At 32.5% G+C, this 20,152-nt stretch overlaps 1 protein-coding gene across 1 annotated transcript; it reads right to left on the bottom strand.

Annotated features, from left to right (window-relative positions):
- Window positions 1-2,965: 2,965 nt before the first annotated feature.
- On the bottom strand, window positions 2,966-6,161 carry LOC145636748 (protein FAR1-RELATED SEQUENCE 6-like). Its single transcript, XM_081688303.1, has 5 exons — window positions 5,660-6,161; window positions 4,814-5,606; window positions 3,877-4,413; window positions 3,279-3,795; window positions 2,966-3,091 (listed from the first exon to the last, which is right to left on the bottom strand). The coding sequence occupies exons 1-5, from the start codon at window positions 6,159-6,161 to the stop codon at window positions 2,966-2,968; spliced, it is 2,475 nt and encodes an 824-aa protein (XP_081544429.1).
- Between the last annotated feature and the right edge of the window lie 13,991 nt (window positions 6,162-20,152).

Raw genomic sequence — 20,152 nt, 5'->3', positions numbered from 1 at the left:
AACACCGCGAGTTTTTAGAAAAAACTCACTTCCATGGTTTGGTGAATTCAACCTCTTAGATGTACCCTTTGTTGCCAGGAGCGTTCAATCGGGTAGATAGAGCATGAATTCCCAGAGGGTTATGTCCATATGTAGAACACATATGGGTTTCAGAAAAGTGAGAAAAAATTCAATCAGGAAGTAGGATCGAGCAAACAATACGAAAAACCGGTCGAAATTAGAACGCATATTTCTGGCTCGGTATTGGGGGAAATTGGCGCCAGCAAACAGAGACTGGCGCCAGCAAACAGAGATTGGCGCCAACTTTTAACTGTAGCGCCTGGCGCCAATACTGGCGTCTGGCGCTACGGCTAAAAGTTTGGCGCCAAGCTCTGGCCCCTGACGCTACTTCCCACATGCCTCGGCAGCTTTCTGTGCTCAATAAAATCATCCAGTTTCGCGCAGTGTTATTTCAGTCCTAGTTGTGAAAGACATTTCTCAAATTTCCTACGTGTAAAATCCTATGTTTTTGACTCATTACGGATGGTCTTTCCAATGAGAACCTTTTTATGCATATGACACAATGTTAATCAAAATTACGCACATGAAATACTTAGAACTTTTCGAGTCTCATCCACTCATTCTAGATCATTGCCGAAACAAATTCAGGAATTAAAATAGAAATCCTCCCCAGCGAAGTCGCCAAAAACTGTAGGGAATAATTTCAAGCCTTTAAAATCCCACTAGCTTGAACCCCACTGTGATCATACACTAAAGTACGGTGGCGTCCAAAAGGGAAGAAGATAGAGCAAAAGAGTCGCCAACAAGTGTTTTTTAGGAACTTGTAAACCGTTTACAGGATGAAGGTTACACCCCTTAACGATCCAAGAGATCGTCAACTCCATAAGGTCATGAACCAAATAAGGGTTCGGGGATGAAGGTACAAATCCAACCTAAAAGAGATTGAACCTGCCCTAATAATAGGCCTCTACTTTATTCTGCTCGTATTCATGTGCGCTTTCTGATTAACATACAATCAATAGGATTAACCCTAAACCTGTTTAATCTATGTTGGTTGAATTTAATGCACAAATAAACTATTATTGGCGATTACTTGAATTATAATCACAATTAACCCTAACAAGATTATTAATTATCTTATTAAGCGTGATTACAAGTACCAATTCCCTTTAACCATGCATAAAAGGTGATCAAGCAATAACAATAAAATAATAAGCAACATAATAAATAATCATTATCATAAAAATAAATTATAATTGAAATAATCATGATAATAATCATAAAAGAAAATAATCATCATATTAATAATATTCATAATCATTATAACAATTATAATCATAATCATATTCATGTTAATATTAAAGCATAATAAAAGTAAGATCCTAGGCATGATACTAACAAGATTAATAACAAACTCTAGCATGTCACTAAGCATTAAAAATCAAATCTTTAACCCTAACATGATACTAACATGAATAAATATTAGGAAGAACATAGGAAGCATCGTAACAATCATATTTAATATTAAAATTACCCTAGACATGATACTAGGAATATCATAATAACAATATAAACATGATATCTACATCATAAAATCAATTAAAACCACTAAAGTACTTACTTGGATGCCTCGTACCTCTTTCTAATAACAAAATACACACGTTAGTAACTTCAAGGAAAAGAACAATCAAAGCAATTAAATTAAATAATTAAAATAGAGATTTGGGACCAAACCCTTAGAAATTAAAACCTTTCACGTCTAGGGCGAAGGCAACTTCGAATATGGCTAGGTGTATCAAGATCTTGCGAATGCGGAATTTTGTATTAAAAAAGCAAGAAAGAATATTTATTCTAAAGAATGAATGATGTTGATGATTGAAAGAGATGAATGCTTTTAAAAGAATTGATGATTCTTGGTGAATGAAAACGGAGTTTTAGATACGATATTTATAGAGAAAATCAGCCAAAAAAGATAATTTAACAAAACAGAGTCTGATGATCGCAAAAACACCTTGGCGCCAGCCCTGGCTAGTTGGCGCCAGGACCAGTGGCTAGCGCCAGGCACCAATGGCTAGCGCTTGGCGCCAATCCTGGTTCCAGGCGCCAAGGCCTGGGGTTGGACGCCAAACTGACTTTAAACGCGTTTTCGAAAATCTGATAAATTTCCCGTACTGGAAGATAAAATAATATAATTTCAGTCGAAAATGCTATTTGATCTTGATTAAAACTCTAAAGAGTCCTAATTGAATTAAGAATGAAAAGAACCTTCTAGAATGTTCTAGAAGACTAAAACCATTCCTAATTACATTAGGAATGATAAATTATATTAGGCCCTCCCCTAGATCATTAGGCCGTACTTAAAGCTCAAACCGGACCCAGTTTAGTAAATTGGCCATAACTTCCTCAATATTCATCGGAATTGGGCTTATAATATATCGTTGGAAAGGTCTTTGCAAGCCCCATCCAACTACACCACTATTGGACCCATATCATGGACCAACCAAACTGGATTGGCTGTTTTCTTAAAATAAAGTTTTCAAAAATAGGGAGAAGAGAAAAGAAATAAAACTTTCCGCAACGCTAGACCTTTCCACACTTTCGTTTCATTCGATTATGATTCGACGTGAAAGGCACTCATCACTGGGTTTGGTTTTGGGGAGACACAAATGGGTGTCTACACAAATAAAGGGAGATACCGGTCAACATACAAAGGTTACATTCAGGCTACGATGATAGCAATGAAAGCTAAGTAAAAGTTGTTACAACCATGAACTAGATTCAAAAGGCTACATTCAGGCTAAGATGACAGTGTTGTTCAAATGTTCAAAAATACAAGGAAGCTAAACCAAAATGAGACTTATAACTCGTACAACTTAGCCATAATATAGGTTGGGCATAATGACAAGGTTCATTTCATCAGAACTCCATAAAGTGATCATTTGCCCATACCATAAGCTTCATTTCATCAGAACTCCATAGAGTGATCAGAGCCATAAAAGCAATTATCAATATCCGCATCAAAATCTTCAACCATTTCTTCGTCGTTAGCTTCGTCCAACTCCATAAGACGTTGAGAGCGTCGACGTTTCGACTGCCACATCACATCAATCTCCCGTGAGAATATCATCACATCAAATAAAAACAGAAACAAAATAACCAACTGCCAGAATTAGTCATACCTGTGTTTGACTAGTCTTTTGCTGGGTTGGTTTGGTTTGTGTTGGCTTCTTTTACTTGGTTTTGTAACCTGTCTCTGCTAGGCTCTTGTAGCGGGTTACCTTTGGCCTACCACGAGGCTTCTTCCGTGGAATTGGGTCCTTCACAGGTGGTGCGATTGATGATGCCTTCACTACAGATGACGGTGCCTCACCACCATTGCATTTGAAGACCTGATTAGACCCTTTTTCTGAAGGTGGCACACCACTTGTTAGCAGGGTTGGGAGTTTGGCCTGCTTTTCAAGGAAAACTTTCCTGCTTTTCAAGGAAAACTTTCCTGCTTTTTTCACATTAACACTTAGCTGTTGAAGACATGAAATGACCATAGCAACAGTTTCAGGATCATTGATGGAGGACACTACTTCACAAATTGGTTCAAACTCGTGCATGAGTTTGTAATACTGTCTCACTTGATCTCTTTCAGAAGGGTCATGGTAAGCTACTTTGACCCTTGTATGCTTCCTTGGAATGTCTTTCCTCCATCGATCAAGGACATACTTGCTTGGAATATCAAACACCAGGTTTTGATCAAAGACTCCAATGACATGCTTGCACAAAATACCAAAGATCTCGAACTTCCTACATTCACAGGAAACCTCCTTCGTCACACTATTAAATAAAACACCCAGAAGGCGACGCCTATCAGTTATCACCTCCTACCTCTTGCCTTCGGGAATTATCCATACCCTATCCTCAAGTAAATACTCAGTCACATTTTCTTCTACAATCCGCTCCCCCTTCGAATAAACATACATCATACGTGCACACTCTTTCTGAACCTCTTGGAACTTCGTGTCTGTGTAGATTTTCTGGAAGAATCTTTCAAGTTTAAACCCACTAACTAGTCTCCTAATGTATTTACCACATCTAGCATCAGCAACCAATTCAGACTTCACCCACTTCGCCATAGCCCATGTGTACTTCTCAAGAAACTCATGAAGCTTTGTGTGCCGATTTAAAAACCCATCAAAAAAACTGTTGATGCTTTCAACTCTCTGAGTAGTTTTCATTCTAGCCCAGAAGTGCTCCTTCATAAAGGCCGGTATCCACATGTGTCTCTCCTCAAAAAGGTCACAAAGCCAGTCATTATCCTCCAATTTGAATTGCTTGATTAATGAATGCCACCGACTCTCAAATTCCTCAACGGTAAAACTCTCATATATAAGAGTTTTCAAAGGGCTTTTAAAATCAGCATATCTGCACAACACTCACAAAATGAAAACACATGGTTTACATGGAAGACAGATTGGTGCATCAATATTCTGACAAGTACATACTGAATCTCATAGAGTATCTGACAGCCAGTACATGTAATATATGGAACACACAACTTTAAAAAAACATGTAATATCTTAAACTTATTTACATCAAACACGTGCGGAATACATGCTAAACAAAACAACAGATAATGTAACATAAAACTCATGCCAGATGAACAAATAAATAGTTTGCAGCAGTATAAATTCAGAAACAATTCATATCAGAAAACACGGTCATGCAATATACAACATTATAGCCAGAATACAGAAACTCAAATAAGTTCTTCAATTAACATATTGTCACATAAGAATACAATTTAACAAAAAATAAGACTTACTTGTCACATTTCCCTAGCTTCTCTGAAAATTTGCGGATAATATGCCAGATACACCACCTGTGTCGAGTCGATGGCATTATTTCAGATATTGGTTTCCTCATAGCAACAGCTTGATCTGTCAGTATGGCACCAGGAGGTTTGTTACCCATACAAGACAGCCACTGCTGAAACACCCAAGAGTAGGTCTCTGAAGTCTCATGAGATACAAGTGCACATCCCAACAGGAGAGATTGCCCATGATGATTAACGCCAACGAAGTTGGCAAACGGAAGTTCATACTCGTTTGTAAGATATGTAGCATCAAAACATACCACATCCCCAAACTCCTCATAAGCCACCCGACTACGAGCATCAACCCATACCACATCCTTCAATCGGCCATCTTCATCAAGGCGATGTGCATGGAAAAAGTTTTGATTATCGGCTTGCATCCGATCAAAATAGGCCATCATAGCTGCAGCATCCCCACCCTCCATTTTCAGTCGACGCACCTTAGAAACCTCGTGATGAAGGTCTTTAACAGTTGGCATGTTCTCAGGACCCATCTCATAACCCATACAACCATGTATCTGAGTGACTGGAAGCCCTTCCTCATAATAGTTCATTAATTTCTTGCGCGCATTTGATGTAAAATTCTTCATTCGATACTCCTTCACCGGGCATAGGTCATGCGTATGCTCCAGAAAAACTGTTCTCAGTTCCCACTCACCATCACCATTCACACTACCATATATGCGGGCATTGCATTCACATTTCTTCGACGTTCTTTTGCCACGGCTCAGTTCATCCTCCCCTATAACTCCATTTAAGACATCCCCAGACCTACAAGCTTCCATGGCCTTAGACCTTTTTTTGCCTCCCTCTGAGCCCTCATATCAGGTGGTCCCCAAAATTCACATCGCCAAGTAGCACCCCTCCTCTCACCAGTGACCTTAGAAAATGAAGACGACACTCTACTAACACCAAAGCCATGCTGTTCACCATACTCCTTATAGTATGTCTCCACATCCTGCCCCTGTTTAAAAACCATCCTAACCCTAGGTGCTTCAACAGTGGTGTACACACTAATCTTGTTCGTGGAAACAATCGTCTTAACAGTCTCAACAGTTTTTAATAGAGAATTAAGCGAAATTAGATTAGGTACGGTGGAGGGGGATGGATGAACATAAGGTGTCAAGCAATTCAGGGATGGAAGATCAGGATTACTACATTCGATATCAGGGCTTTCATGAACAACCACACAACCAGAAGCATTTTTAATACCACAAGTATTAGGACTGTCAAGGACTGAACTGTGATCAAGCACAACGGTCTCTTGCTCCATGGGGTCAACAAATTCAACTTCCATTCCAACCAAAAATATAATTATCTACAAATGAAAAAGGCATACAACAAACAATTACAAACTAATAATATACAACCACTCCCAATTTCATATAGTATTAATACCCACACCATTTCCATAATAACAATCCCAGAAGAAGGACCATCAACGGTATCGACATTAACACAAGAAACCAGAGGAAAACATATTATTCACCGTTTTCCACAAAATCATAACAAAACAAACAACACAATACCAATAGCTACCATAATTTCAATCATCCCCAAATTAAGCATTAGATCTAATAATCAACAAAATAAACACAGCTTTTCACATCCATTTTTCCGAAACTTAATTCCAAAATTAAAGAAGAAAAATACATCCAAAATTAAAGAACAAATCCAAAAAGAAAAAGAACAAATCGAAACTGACCGATGGAGAGAGCCGGAAGGGTTAAGACGCCGACACCAAATCTTCATCAATTTACACAAATTACCAAATCTACAAACACCATCTTCTTCTTCCACAGACTTTCTCTCTCTCTAGCTTTTCAGTGAGCTTTCTCTCTCCTAACTTTTGGTGAGAGAAAAAAACAAAATAAAAAGAGACAGTGTAACGGACGTTATTTCACCGTCAAAGACTATTTCATAACGACACTAATTGTCCAACTCAGCATAACAATTAAAAATGAATATAGTACAGCCAAACTTCCATATAATTGCAACAATGCCACTATATAAACATAATTCGTTTATAGAGGATATAAATGGGGATCGACTCATATAATAGAGTCATGTGAGATCTTGATGAATTAAGCTCATGTTATATTTTATTAATATCAAGTTTGTAAAATTGTAACACCTATGAAAATAAATGAGGATACTACAATTTAATAAAAGATGCGTTTTGAAGAATATGAAAAGTTAAATAGGCGAAAAAAATGGACGGGTGGAACCAATATTATTTAACAAACAATTTTAACATAAAACTGCGCATACAAATAGCTAGCCAATGAAACAACTCAGGTAAACAACTAACATCTACCATGTATCAACTAACCACTCACCGCCAAACAATTATAGGTGTTAATTCGAGTAATTGGTCAGGTTCTAGCTAGGTGTAGTTGGGTTGGGTTATTTAGATTTGAGTCATTCTAGCTTCTTGTGCCCATTTGGGTTAATTTCTTACATAAATCGGTTAAGGTTAATTAGATCGGGATATTTTGAGTTTGTCGGTTTTTGACCCCTCAATTAAATAGCCAATACAGACAATTAGTTGAACCAATAACTTAGACAAATAGCTAACAACTAATTAACCTCAAAATCATGTTATTCCCTAAAAAAATGTTAAGACAAATAGCTAACATCTAATAATTGATTAACCTCGAGAAGCCAAACAAGCAAAGTTATTAATCAACGTCATCGGATAGGCTCAAATCATGTCTAGCTAGTAGGTCATTTTGGATTTAAGTCATGTTAACTTGTTGATGTGCCCATGCAAATCAAATTCTAAATCAACCAGTTCATATTAAACCGAATTGTTTTAAAATCGCGCCAACTTTTAACACCTCTCACAAGGTCAAAAACAGAAAGAGTAATTATAGACATATAAAAATGTCATATGATACAAGTATTGATGATTTGATGATGAGTCCATATTAGATTGGCAGGATTAGAAGACATATACAAGTAAAAAGAATCTAAGTAGTGTAGAAAGAAAAAGATAGAATAAAAGCAGGGTGATGGAAGAAGAATAAAACGGGAGGAAGGAGACAAGAAGGTAGGAAGGTGATCTGATGTAAGTGAGAAACCCAAACCCCAAACCCCAACCCACACCCACGTCTGCCTTAGCTTGTTCAGAGTTCAGAGTTTATGTTTTGTTGTGATACAACCAAATTTAAGCTACGAATTGGGTGGAGACTGAAATCCCTCTTTATTACTTATTCTTTCTTTTGTCTTCTTCCTTTTGGTGGGGGAATCGGGGGTATGTACATTTTCTACCCTACTACTACCCCCATTAATTATATCTATTTAATTACATGATTTACTATTTTTGTTTGTTTACTTTTATTTTTGAGTTTAATGTCAATTATGCCTATTTGAGGCATGAGTGTACATCTATGATCTATCCTTGACTCATTATGTTTTTTTCAAACTTTTTGTAAGAATTTTACTTTTGTTTAGATTGACTCATTAATTAGCGCTTTCTTTTAATAAGGTAGGAAGAACTGAAAAAGTGTCGTTCTATTAGAAAAAAAATATATGTTACACGTTAATTCGATCAGTCATTTGTCTTTGCAGATTTAGTAGGTGATTTTACTTATATTACTCACGCACTTATAGTATGTGGACAATCAGATCGAACTATGTTTAAAGTACAAACAAAATAGTATTCTTACACCTAATAGCTTTATACTCTTTCTAGCCTTCAACAAAATGTTTGTGCTTACTCTTAAACTCTAGAAAAACTTGTAATTATTACATAGAAAAAGAATAAGTTGCAATGTCGTGAGTTTTATTATAAAAACAATAGATAATCATCCCAAATACAGTTAATAAGAAAGTTATGTTCTGAACTATTTAGAAACAAAGGAAGATACAAATTAAACAATGCAAATTACTTCGGAACACATAGAGTAGTGTAATTTTCCCTCAAAAACAAAAGTAGTGTAAATTTTTTTTTATTGTATTTTTAAATTTATTTAACCAATGTGTACCTTAAGATGGTTTATTTCAAAATTTGCATCATACTTATGATAGTAATTGACATCTTGCGTTTGAGAGCTTGATTCATAATTTCAAGTTTCGTTCTTTTGATCTCTCATCTAATGAGGTTTAATTGTTATGAATTTAAATTTTCAACCTTCATTTTATCATTCTAGGGTTTGTGGCTTAAAAAAAGTAAAAATAAAAAATAAAAAATTTAGGGTTAGTATTTTTTTTTTAAACAAAAGAAAAGATACACAATAAGGGTCTGTTCTCATTGACTGAACTCAGCTGAACTGAACTGAACTGAACTGAACTGAGCTGAGCTGAACTGAACTGAACTAAAATGAATATTTTATAAGAGAAGGAAATTAGGAGCTAAAGTGACTGAACTGAGCTGAACTAAACTAAACTAAACTGAATTTCAACGTAAGAGAACATACCCTAAGTTAGGACGTGACAATCTTTTCTCAACACAATCACATAGTGACATAGTTTTTTCTAAATGATATATTTTAGGAAAATTTGTAATTATTAATCCCAACTTTGGGCGATTTACTTTCATTAATCCCAACTATCGATTATTCTTAAATAATCCCAACTTTGGGGGGCGTCTTCTTTTATCAGGTCAAAAAACCGGTGACCTGTTTAAAAGGTTTGTTTTTTTTTTTTCCTTAAATGCCCACATGTCGCAATTTCATTGGTAAAAAAAATTAGAAAAAAAAAACAACCAAAACCCCTCTCGATTCCGGCCACCAGCGAAATCCCAAACAACACCCAAAACCACCAGCTGCACCAAACCGCGACCCTTAAAACCACCCAAAACCACCAGTCGCACCAACCGCGGCCCTTAAAACCACCCAAAACCACCAACCGGGACCCATAACCACGGCCCTTAAAACCGCGGCCCTTAAAACCACCCAAAACCACCGGCTGCACCAACTGCAACCTCGACCTCCATTACCACCAACAGCGCGAATCCCCCTCCCCCTTTTGCCGCTGATTCCCCATCCCCTTTGCGCTGGTGATTCCCCCTCCCCTTTCGCCGCTGATTCCCCCTCCCCCTCCCTCTGTTTCTCACGATTTGGGGTTTCGGAGGCTGCGATTTTGGGGTTTCGGTGGCTGGGTTTGGGGTTTCGGTGGTTTTCGTTGGGGTTCAGTGGTTTTCGGTTGGGTTTTGGTGGTTTTCGGCTGGGTTCGATGGTTTTCGATGGGGAGTTGGTGGTTTTTAGGTGGCTGCTAGGGAGGAGGTGGTGGGGCTGCGTAGGATGAAGGGAGGATTTTTGTTTTTTTTTTTTTTAAACTTTGGTTTTTTTTTGGACAAATTAAGTGTTGACACGTGTCCAATAACCTGGTATAACAGGTGATTGACTTTCGTTTACCGGTTTTGGCCTGATAAAAGAAGACGCCCCCCAAAGTTGGGATTATTTAAGAATAATCGATAGTTGGGATTAATGAAAGTAAATCGCCCAAAGTTGGGATTAATAATTACAAATTTTCCTATATTTTATTTTAACGGTGATTAATATATATATATATATATTTTTAACTGCCTTTCTCTCTTCCTCTTTTGTTTCTTTGCAAGTTGAAAGGTAAGAATTTGACTTGGTTGGCATGTAAGAAAATAGTCACATGGTATATGTTTTTTTTTTTTCTTTAATTTAATTTATCTGAGCACATGATAGGCTAGCAGATATGTTGTTAATTGTATTATTTATGGAGTGATTAACACCTACTGCGTAATATCTTTTTCTTTTTTTCAGTCATTGACAATTGTAACATTAAAAATAATTCCAATAATATCTTCTTCTTCTATCAACGAAACTAGTAAGGGTCTGTTCTCATACGTTGAAATTCAGTTCAGTTCAGTTCAGCTCAGTTCACTTCAGTTCAGCTCCTAATTTCCTTCTCTTATAAAATATTCAGTTCAGTTCAGTTAAGTTCAGCTCTGTTCAGTTCAGCTGAGTTCAGTCAATTAAATTAACTGCTATATTGCTTTTTGATACTCAGTTAGCAAGATAAGGATGCCACCAAATATTTTATACAAGTAGAATACATGTTTTTGCTGACAAATAAATTTTTCAAATTGCATAAACAAGTCCGTAATTATTTAGATGTGAATTTCATATATAAATAAACATGTGGAGGAATTATTATAACATCACTAAAATCATCAAATTAAGGGCTTGTTCTCATTGACTGAACTCGGCTGAACTGAACTGAACTGAAATGAATATTTTATAAGAGAAGGAAATTAGGAGCTGAACTGAACTTAACTGAACTGAATTGAACTGAATTTCAACGTATGAGAACAGGCCCTAAAATACTAATCAGCTAAATATCAATCCTTTTTAATTTATAAGTTACCCCATATTACATATGACAATGAATTAAATAGAATGTATTAATCTGTTCATGAAAATAAATACGAATTAAACTAAATTATTAAACCTATGACAAAGAACAACCTAGACTAGACTAAAAAACTTTCAAATACTAATCTTCTCCTTTCTCCCCCTTTATTTTGTACTCCTCTTGTAAAACGAAATTGATGGCATCAGCTAGCTTAGCCAAACAGTTTCACTCTACACCCTTGGCCTAGGCTACAACCATGGTTGCCACCTTTATGCACCAACAACGATCGCGACACGGGTTAACCACAACCAAGCGCCCAAGGTAGGGCTTTGGTTGGACTGTCATGCATACAGCTATATATACCCATTATTTGAATTTTGGTTTGGCTAATCAGATTTATTATAATACGAACGTAACGTACGTAAGTACGGTTAATTATATTGTTCAAAATATAAAAAGTTTGGATTATAGTTGTAATAAGGACGAAATATACTGATGAAGTAATATTGACTTTTAAGAAATTTATTTTGTGATGACGACAAGTTCAAATTTATGTTAATTAGTACTTGGTGTAATTATTACGACGTAGTATGTATTATGGGACCAAAAAGAATAAAGTCTTCAAATGCTTTTCTCATCCTCTTGTAATAGGGTATCTGGATAGAGTTTTAGCTAGGGTTTCAAAGACTAACATCATTATTATTCAAACATTCTAAGTCCCACCTACAATTATTTTGTTTTTGACTCTTTTGGCAATTAGACACAAGTCTTACAACGTAACTTTTTTTTTTTTTTTTTCTTCTCTCTCTCTCTCTCTCTAGTTCATAACAAAAATAATCTACTTACACTTGTTTTATTGTTATGGAGCATAAAATTATGATAGTCTTAAATTAAACTTGAATATCAATTCTTATTACAAAGTAGCTTTTATTATATGAACTTGTTCAAGCTTATAAACTTTAATGTAAATTTATTTTCACTTTCCTAAAATAAGTGAAAATCTAGTGAATAAAATTTGCTTTTTTTTTTTTTTACTAGGAAAAAATGCTCAAACTTAAACCACTCTATAGAAACACAACTAAGTACTTTTACATTGTTTAGTGCAAAGTATGTCATTTATTACTCTAAAATTCTATTCTTTTGAAAAAGAGTTCACACACATGAGGAGTACGATTTTATTTTAAAAATAACGTACAATGCAATACGGAATACAACTGATTAATTTTAGATAATGTTAGCAATTTAAATAAATTTAGACCAAAAAAAAGACACCCATATCCACACATACATATTTTATTTGGATTGAATGATATGAACATACATCCGGGTTGATAGTGGCCGGGGTAAATGGTCCAAGAAGTTGATAATGATTAATGAGGGAGAGAAAGATAACTAGAGGAGGAGAGATAGATGATGAGAATCATGTGTTTTTTTTCATTTTCATGTGAGATCATAGATGTAAGGTAAAAAGGTCCCCAAAAAAAAAAAAATTTAAAAGAGGTGTTTTGAAATTACACCAGGGTAAAACACAAACTTTTTTAATCTCTCTCTCTTTCTGTGTTCTGAAGCCAATTAGGTTCAGTATCAAGTGCTGCAACAAGCAAGCATGGGTTTTGGAGTAAAGCCTGTTCATTAACCTAGCTACCCTAGCTAGCTTCCTTTAGGTCTGTTATTATTATTATTCTTCTTCGAATTGACTGTTTTTTTTTTTTTTTTTTTTTCTTTTTTTCATAAATCTTTTTTAAAATAAAATGAACAAGTAACAAATAAAACTCCCCTCCAATCTTCCATTCCTTTTTGTTCTTGCCCTTTTGTTCTCTTCACTTTTTGTTGACACATTATTTATCCCAGGCTCCCAGCTGTATGTTTCATTGTTAAAATCCATAGGCATTTGTATGTTTGTAATGTTTCATTTTACATGTTACTCCTCTTGTCTCATAATATAGTGTTCAGTTCTATTTTTATACTACCTCCGTTAATTTTTTGTTGCAACTTAGAAATATATTATGTTTCACAAATAATATTCCAAAGTTGCAACTAAAAGTTAACGGAGGTATTACTCAATTTCTATATGCAACTAACCGAAACAGCTCGATCTAAAAAGTGTATATAAATATTTAATACATTTCCTACATTAATACTTTGTATTAATTTGAGATTGTACGGTAAAAGTGTAAAACCATACTTAAGGCTTGTTTATATTTACTAAATTGAGCTGAATTGAACCGAACTGATTGGAGCTGAATTGAACTGAACTGACTGATTGGAGCTAAAATGAAATGAACTTAAATTAAGCAGAAGTAAACAGACCCTTAACTAGATTGATGTAATTAATGGTCAGTTTTACTTACACACTAATATTTTAATATTTTTTTAGATTTTTATAAGCAGTCTTTTCCTAAATGCTACGTATATATATACATAGTAGTTGTATACATATAATATATTCTTTTTTCTATGAGAATATCATATTACTCTATAATCATACGAATTATATTAAACCAACAAAACTCATCTAGCTATTGAATACTTCGATATCGGCTAAATTCCAAATGAGAAGAACAAAGAGGAGCGTATATAAGTAAGATTTTTATTTTTAAAAACACACATAAGTAAGATTAAAAAAGAAGGAATGATAATTTGGTGGTAGCTAGTGCTGGGGAATCTGATACAAAAATAGTTTCGACTATATCGTGAAAGAAAGAATATTAATTTAAGGACCACGCCCGCCCCTTTCTCGCTTCCCTATATGACTTAAGCATATTCTTTCTCTCTCCTCTTCTCATTGGTTCCTATGGAATAATGTATACGGTCAATGCAGGTCAAAAAGCCACTCTTTACTGGGTCCCATCTTTTTTTTTTTACATTTATTTTTTGAAACTTTTTATTTTTAATTTTTTTTTCACATTTTTAAAATAAAAGAATGATAGGAAGTGTACTGGGGACCACTCTCTTCAACATGGAAGAACATCTGTCTTTGTTTTATGTTTCATCCTTGACTTATTTAAGTACGAGTACTCCCTTTTACTTTTTTCATCAACAAAATAAACCCTTTGATTCATAATACTTCACCTTATTTTTACCCTAGAATTTTATTGACCATATAGGAGTATCATTTCTTTTTTTTTTTTTTTTTGAATTTGTTTCATGCTACAGAGTATATAATGAATTCATGATATAAGAGACGGGTCTAAGATAATTTAATTGATTGAGCGCTAACTAATTATATATCTTTTCATTAAATATTGTATGACTTATTTTGTAAGTTATGTATGTATAATATTTTGTAAAGCACGATACTCACATCAATATAATGATCATCGTATGCTTTATAAGCGTTTTTGTATAAATTTCCAAAAGATTATAGTACTCCATAATAGAGTACTCTGTATTTTTTATGACTTAATGTTGAGACACAATTCAAAACGTTATAGAAAATAGTTACAAAAACAAAATTCTAGTGATTGATGAGAAAGTGAAACAAATACTTTGCAGTTTAATGAAACTTGGAATAAAATAGTAAACATATTAAGGTAAAAAAAGTTAACTAATAAAACCAAAAAAATATTACGAAGTACTAGTTTATAGACTGCTAATGGGGGCCAACTCAAACAAATATGATCAAACTCAGGGTCTGTTCTCTTTAGCTTAATTTCAATTCAGTTTAGTTCAGTTAAGCTCCAATCAACTCAGTTCAATTCAGTATCTAATTTCCTTCTCTCATAAATAATTTAGTTCAATTCAGTAAATCAGAATAGACCCTTAATTAATACTATGTATACTCAGAACTCCATAAAATAATACAAGTATACAACTTCATTGTGATTATACAAATCATATTTTTAGAATATCTATTTTAAGGGTCTGTTCACTTCAGCTTAATTTCAGTTCAGTTCAACTCTAATTAGTTATGTTCAGTTCAGCTCCTAATTTTTTTTTCTCATAAAATATTCAGTTCAGCTCTATTCAGTTTAATTCAGTTCAGTGAATGTGAACATGACCTAAATCAATTACCTTTTTATTTATTTAAAATATTACTCTGTACTCCCAAAAAAGTTAGAAAAGTTATGTAAAAAAAAAAAAACAATATACAAGTATATGAATAAATTAAAAGGTGACCAAATATGGTTAATACTACCAATGAGGATATTGGACGACGATGATAGATGAGGCAAGAAAGGTCTCTTTCTACTCCACCTTCCTTTCGGTGCTTTTTCTTAATTGTTTTGAGTCCTCATTTTTTTTCCCCATTTATTTAATTTTTTTTTCTATTTTTTTTCTATTTTTTAATTCATTATCTAGGTTAATGGAGAGCTGTAGTTCTGGGATCCACTTTTGAAAACTTTGTCAATTAAATTCAGGTTATTTTTTGGTTATATCGTTGTTTAATTCGTCTTTCTTTAGCTCATCACAAATGAGTATTTAAATTTTTAAAGAAGTACAGAGTACTAAATATTTTTTTCTACTAAAATTGTAAGTTATATTTAAACTTATTATGTAGTGCTCGTAAAATAATATAGAAGTACTAAATTAAATTAAATTGACTTGTGTAACAGGTGAGTGTAACACATACTAGTAAATTAATTGCAAAAAAAAAAAAATATTATTAAGACATTCAAATTAACTGAAAAACTTGTAGATTAGAAGGTAAATATGGGCAAGGGTTCCCTAAATTAAAGAGTAAAGAATACTTTAATCTTATGAAACCCTAAAGGATTTATACTTTATGATAATCTCTTCAATTATTAGAATAGTTAGAAATGGGAATATTTTTATTTATTTATTTACTAAAATTATTAGAATAGTTATAAATGGAAATAGTTTAATTTTATTTACAATAATCTTATTAAGCTAATATTGAATCCCATTTTTTTTTTAATAAATTAAATCTCAATTAGTTTAACTCAGTTTTGTTATCTTTTCGTTTAAGTTATTTTGATGATTTTATGTATACATATACATATACATATATTCACGCAGTAAAGCACTCTTATAACTAACTAGTTTGGAGACTGATATGATAGAAATAAATTTAATATTTGTATTGTTAATAGAAGTTACTATGTATTAAAAGTTACACACTCTTGCTATAAATCACCATGAAAATACATAAAATCATTTTATAAAGATGTCATGTAATAACTACGAGTAACATTTATTTACACTGTCTTTGGATAAACAAAGGGGAAGGAAAAGAAGGGGATTGGAGGGAGGAGAAGAGGAGGGGAGGGAAAGGAAGGGGGAGGAAGAATGGTGAGTTTTCCTTCCAAATCTCTCCCTTGTTGGAGGGATAAATTTCTTGCAATTTAATCCCCTCATTTCTCTCCCCTTCAATTCTCTTCCTTTCTCATTTGTTATCCAAATGAAGGATATTTCATCTCTCCATTTCCCTTCCCTTCCCTTCCCTTCATTTCCTTTAATCCAAACGCATCGTTAGCGTTTTATATTAAGAAAAGTATTTTATACTGCCTAAAATTGAGTTGTTATGTGTAATTGAGGTTTTATTCTCTTAAGATATATGCTGAACTTAATCATTAATCAATAACATAATACTAAAACTGATACCAAAAATAACACGTGTCACTTCTTGGTGCTGTTTTTTTCCTCCAGAACTCTTTTCTTTGTTTCTTTTTATTCACTTCTTAAAAAATAAATAGTTATGTCTTTATATAATTGTGATTCAAATATTTATCATATTTTTAATGTATAAAAATATTTTTCTACATATTTTACTTTGTTTTTGGTGTTCTACCTTTGGTATAATTTGGATTTGAGGCTCAATTCCAAGTATAAATTAAGACTCAAACCTTTTCAATTTCATTTTAAAAATATGAGGACTTATTTTTTGTAGATTTTGAATTAACATTGTATCAATTCATTATAGTATTTTGTTAAACCCGTGCGTGACACATGACACTGTCTGGTGCTGTGTTTTCCCTCCAAAATCACTATTTTGATTTTTTTTTTCTTTTTTTTTTTCATTTTATATGATATTTATTATTTAAACATTGATTACACAAGATTCACAATGTATTTACCAAATCAAAATTGATTTTGTTAAATTTAAGTTAGTAAAAAATAAAATGAACATTGTACAATTTTCAATATACATTAAGTCAACGCCTCTTGCATTTTTTAAAAAATGGAAAGAATATGAAATTTTATATTATCTTAGCCATAATATACATATCTCCTATATAAGTTAAGATATATTAAAGATAATTATAAAAAAAAAGCTATATATACACTAAAACAAATATAGAAATGACGACACGTGATATATAAAAAATAAATAAATAAATTTTCAATCAAATAGTGCATAAATAACAACCGTTTTATGTTGAATAATGGAGACCTTGAATTAAATTAATTAATTTGCTTCCTCTGTACTTATATACCTATTACATGAAAACAAAGACTATATATAGCACATGTCCTCCTCTCCTTCACCATCTGAAATTTATTTTATTATAATTTTTTCATGAGAGAGTTTTTATAATTCTTTTTGCTAACACTTTACCGTTCCCATTCGTTTCTAACATTTAATTAAATCCCTTTAACATTCTTCATCAATTGTATTAATTATTTCTCCATTCAATCACATACAAGTTCTTTTCTTCCCCTTCTTCTTAACTTTCATTGAATTGATTGATATTTAATCAATCACTCATGCAAAAATTACAATATTATTTAAAAACATTCATTGTTTTTCAAAGGAACAAAAAATTGCTAACAATTTTTCTTTTTTAATTTTACGATGCATAATCCGTACATGGCAAAGGCTAGTTCTAATATGTAATTCGCGCCTTTTTCTTTATTATTATTTTTATTATTGATTAAGATGTTTTATTTAGCTAACACTAGGTTAGTTCCCGTGCCATGCGCGGTAATTTTCAATGACCATTATTAAACTATCATTATAATTGGTTATATAAACAAAAAAAAAAAAAAAAAAAAATCTAAGAATATAGTTGACAAATTTTTATCAAAGTAAACAATTACAAAGATATGTTAGGTATAAAATGATATACGGAGTAGAAAATAATAAAAATTATGTTAAGATATTTTTTTTTAAATAGCTATATAAAAATTTGTGTTTAAGTATGTCAAATACTTTTATTTTTAGTAATTATATTGTAATCTATAACATTAGGGAATATTTTTGTGCAGAGTATAAAAATTTGTTCTATAATATAATTTCAAAAAATATAAAATAAAAATAATACACACCAAGAGATGACACATGTCATTACTGGAGTATATAATTATTGATTATTGATGATTATTGATTGATTGATGATGATATATTTAACAATTTATAAAGTATTCCAATGTAAAGTCATTTTTTCTTTTTTTTGACAAAAAAGTTATTTTACTTATTATATATAACTAAATTTGATATAATTTTAAAATAAAAAAGTTCAAGAGACAATGAATTGATAATGAAAGATGTAATATTAAAATTCATATAATAATACTAAAATTATAGTAAAACATAAGGAAAGAATAGTAAGGGTGTAAGGTGTTAAAAATAGAGGGATGGATGATAAGTTTAGAATGAATTTCATATGAATACATTATAATACTCCTATATAAAGTTGTATCGGTAATTAAAGTTACGAAGTACGGAGTATTAAAAAGTTCATAAACATTATTGGTATAAATATCAATTATGAACATATACAAACTCATTGGCTAAACACATTTTTGCAAAAACTAACATCAATCATATCCTTTCAAATAAGGTAAAGTATCTTATACTACCTAAAACTTGAGATACCCGATATAATTGAGGTGTAATTCCCATAAAATATCTCTTAAACATAATTTTAGTTAACGATATCATTAAACGATATCGACCTTTGTTTTTTTAGTTATAGACTTATAGAAATAGATTTAACGATAGATTTTTATCAATTAAAGTTGTCATTTTACTGATAATAATAAATACTCCTAATTTTCAATGATTATTACCCGTATTTAACTCTATGTTTAATATAGTTAATTAGTTGATGAGACGACAATATGATGACGAAGATATAAATTTAAAATTAATTTAATAATAGTAACACATAAGGAAAGAAAGAATAGTAGGGATATATATATTGATTAGGTGGGGGAGGAGCGTGGGATTGATCTCTCATTTCTCTAATTTCCCTTTCTCATAGATTTCTCCTTTTCCTTCTACTTCAAATACCACCCTACCAAACAAACCCTATCACCTTAATTTTCCCCTCTTTCTCCTTCTCAACCTTAATTCCCTACTATTTCTCATATTCCAACCCTTTTTTTTCCCTCTCCCTCTTTCTTACTATCATATACTATACTACAAATTTTATCACATCACTTCATCTATAGATGTTTAGTTTATGCGAAACAATCGAAACAACAATTGTTTCGTTGAGCATATATACTTGTATATGCCGGTTTAGAGATATTTAGCGATGAAAAATTACATATTTGTAGGGTGTCAATATTCATTTACGCGTATGCCTGGCTCCCTGTATGCCATACACAGAGTCCATCGGATTATCGATGGCCTCCATGGATGGCGTATGAGGAGCCAAGCATACTCCTTTTAATTTTTACATTCCATTTTAATTAATTGACTTGCTCATTTTTATTCCTTTATTATTCTAATTATTTTTGATATAATCTTGATTTTATTACAACTAGTATATATATTTTTTTATATGATTTGATTTCCTAACTATTCTTCTGGGAAATTAACTCTATTTTTTGGTCCGTCAACAGGTTGGAAAAGATTTTGTTGAATGATGAGCTGCCAAAACTTGCTTAATTCAAAATTATAAAAGGTGATGTTTTACTCTAATTGTATTATTGAGGTTAAATTTGCTTAACTTTGATTTAAATTATGTATTTACTTGTAAATTTTACAGTAAAACTTTTTTAAAACTGTGTATTTTGTGTAATAAAAACTATATCGATGGCAGA

Source organism: Chenopodium album, chromosome 6 (assembly GCF_948465745.1).
Source record: "Chenopodium album chromosome 6, dcCheAlbu1.1, whole genome shotgun sequence".
Classification (NCBI taxonomy): Eukaryota; Viridiplantae; Streptophyta; class Magnoliopsida; order Caryophyllales; family Amaranthaceae; genus Chenopodium; species Chenopodium album.
Note: the sequence above shows the minus strand (reverse complement) of the source record. Positions and strands in the feature narration are given on the sequence as shown.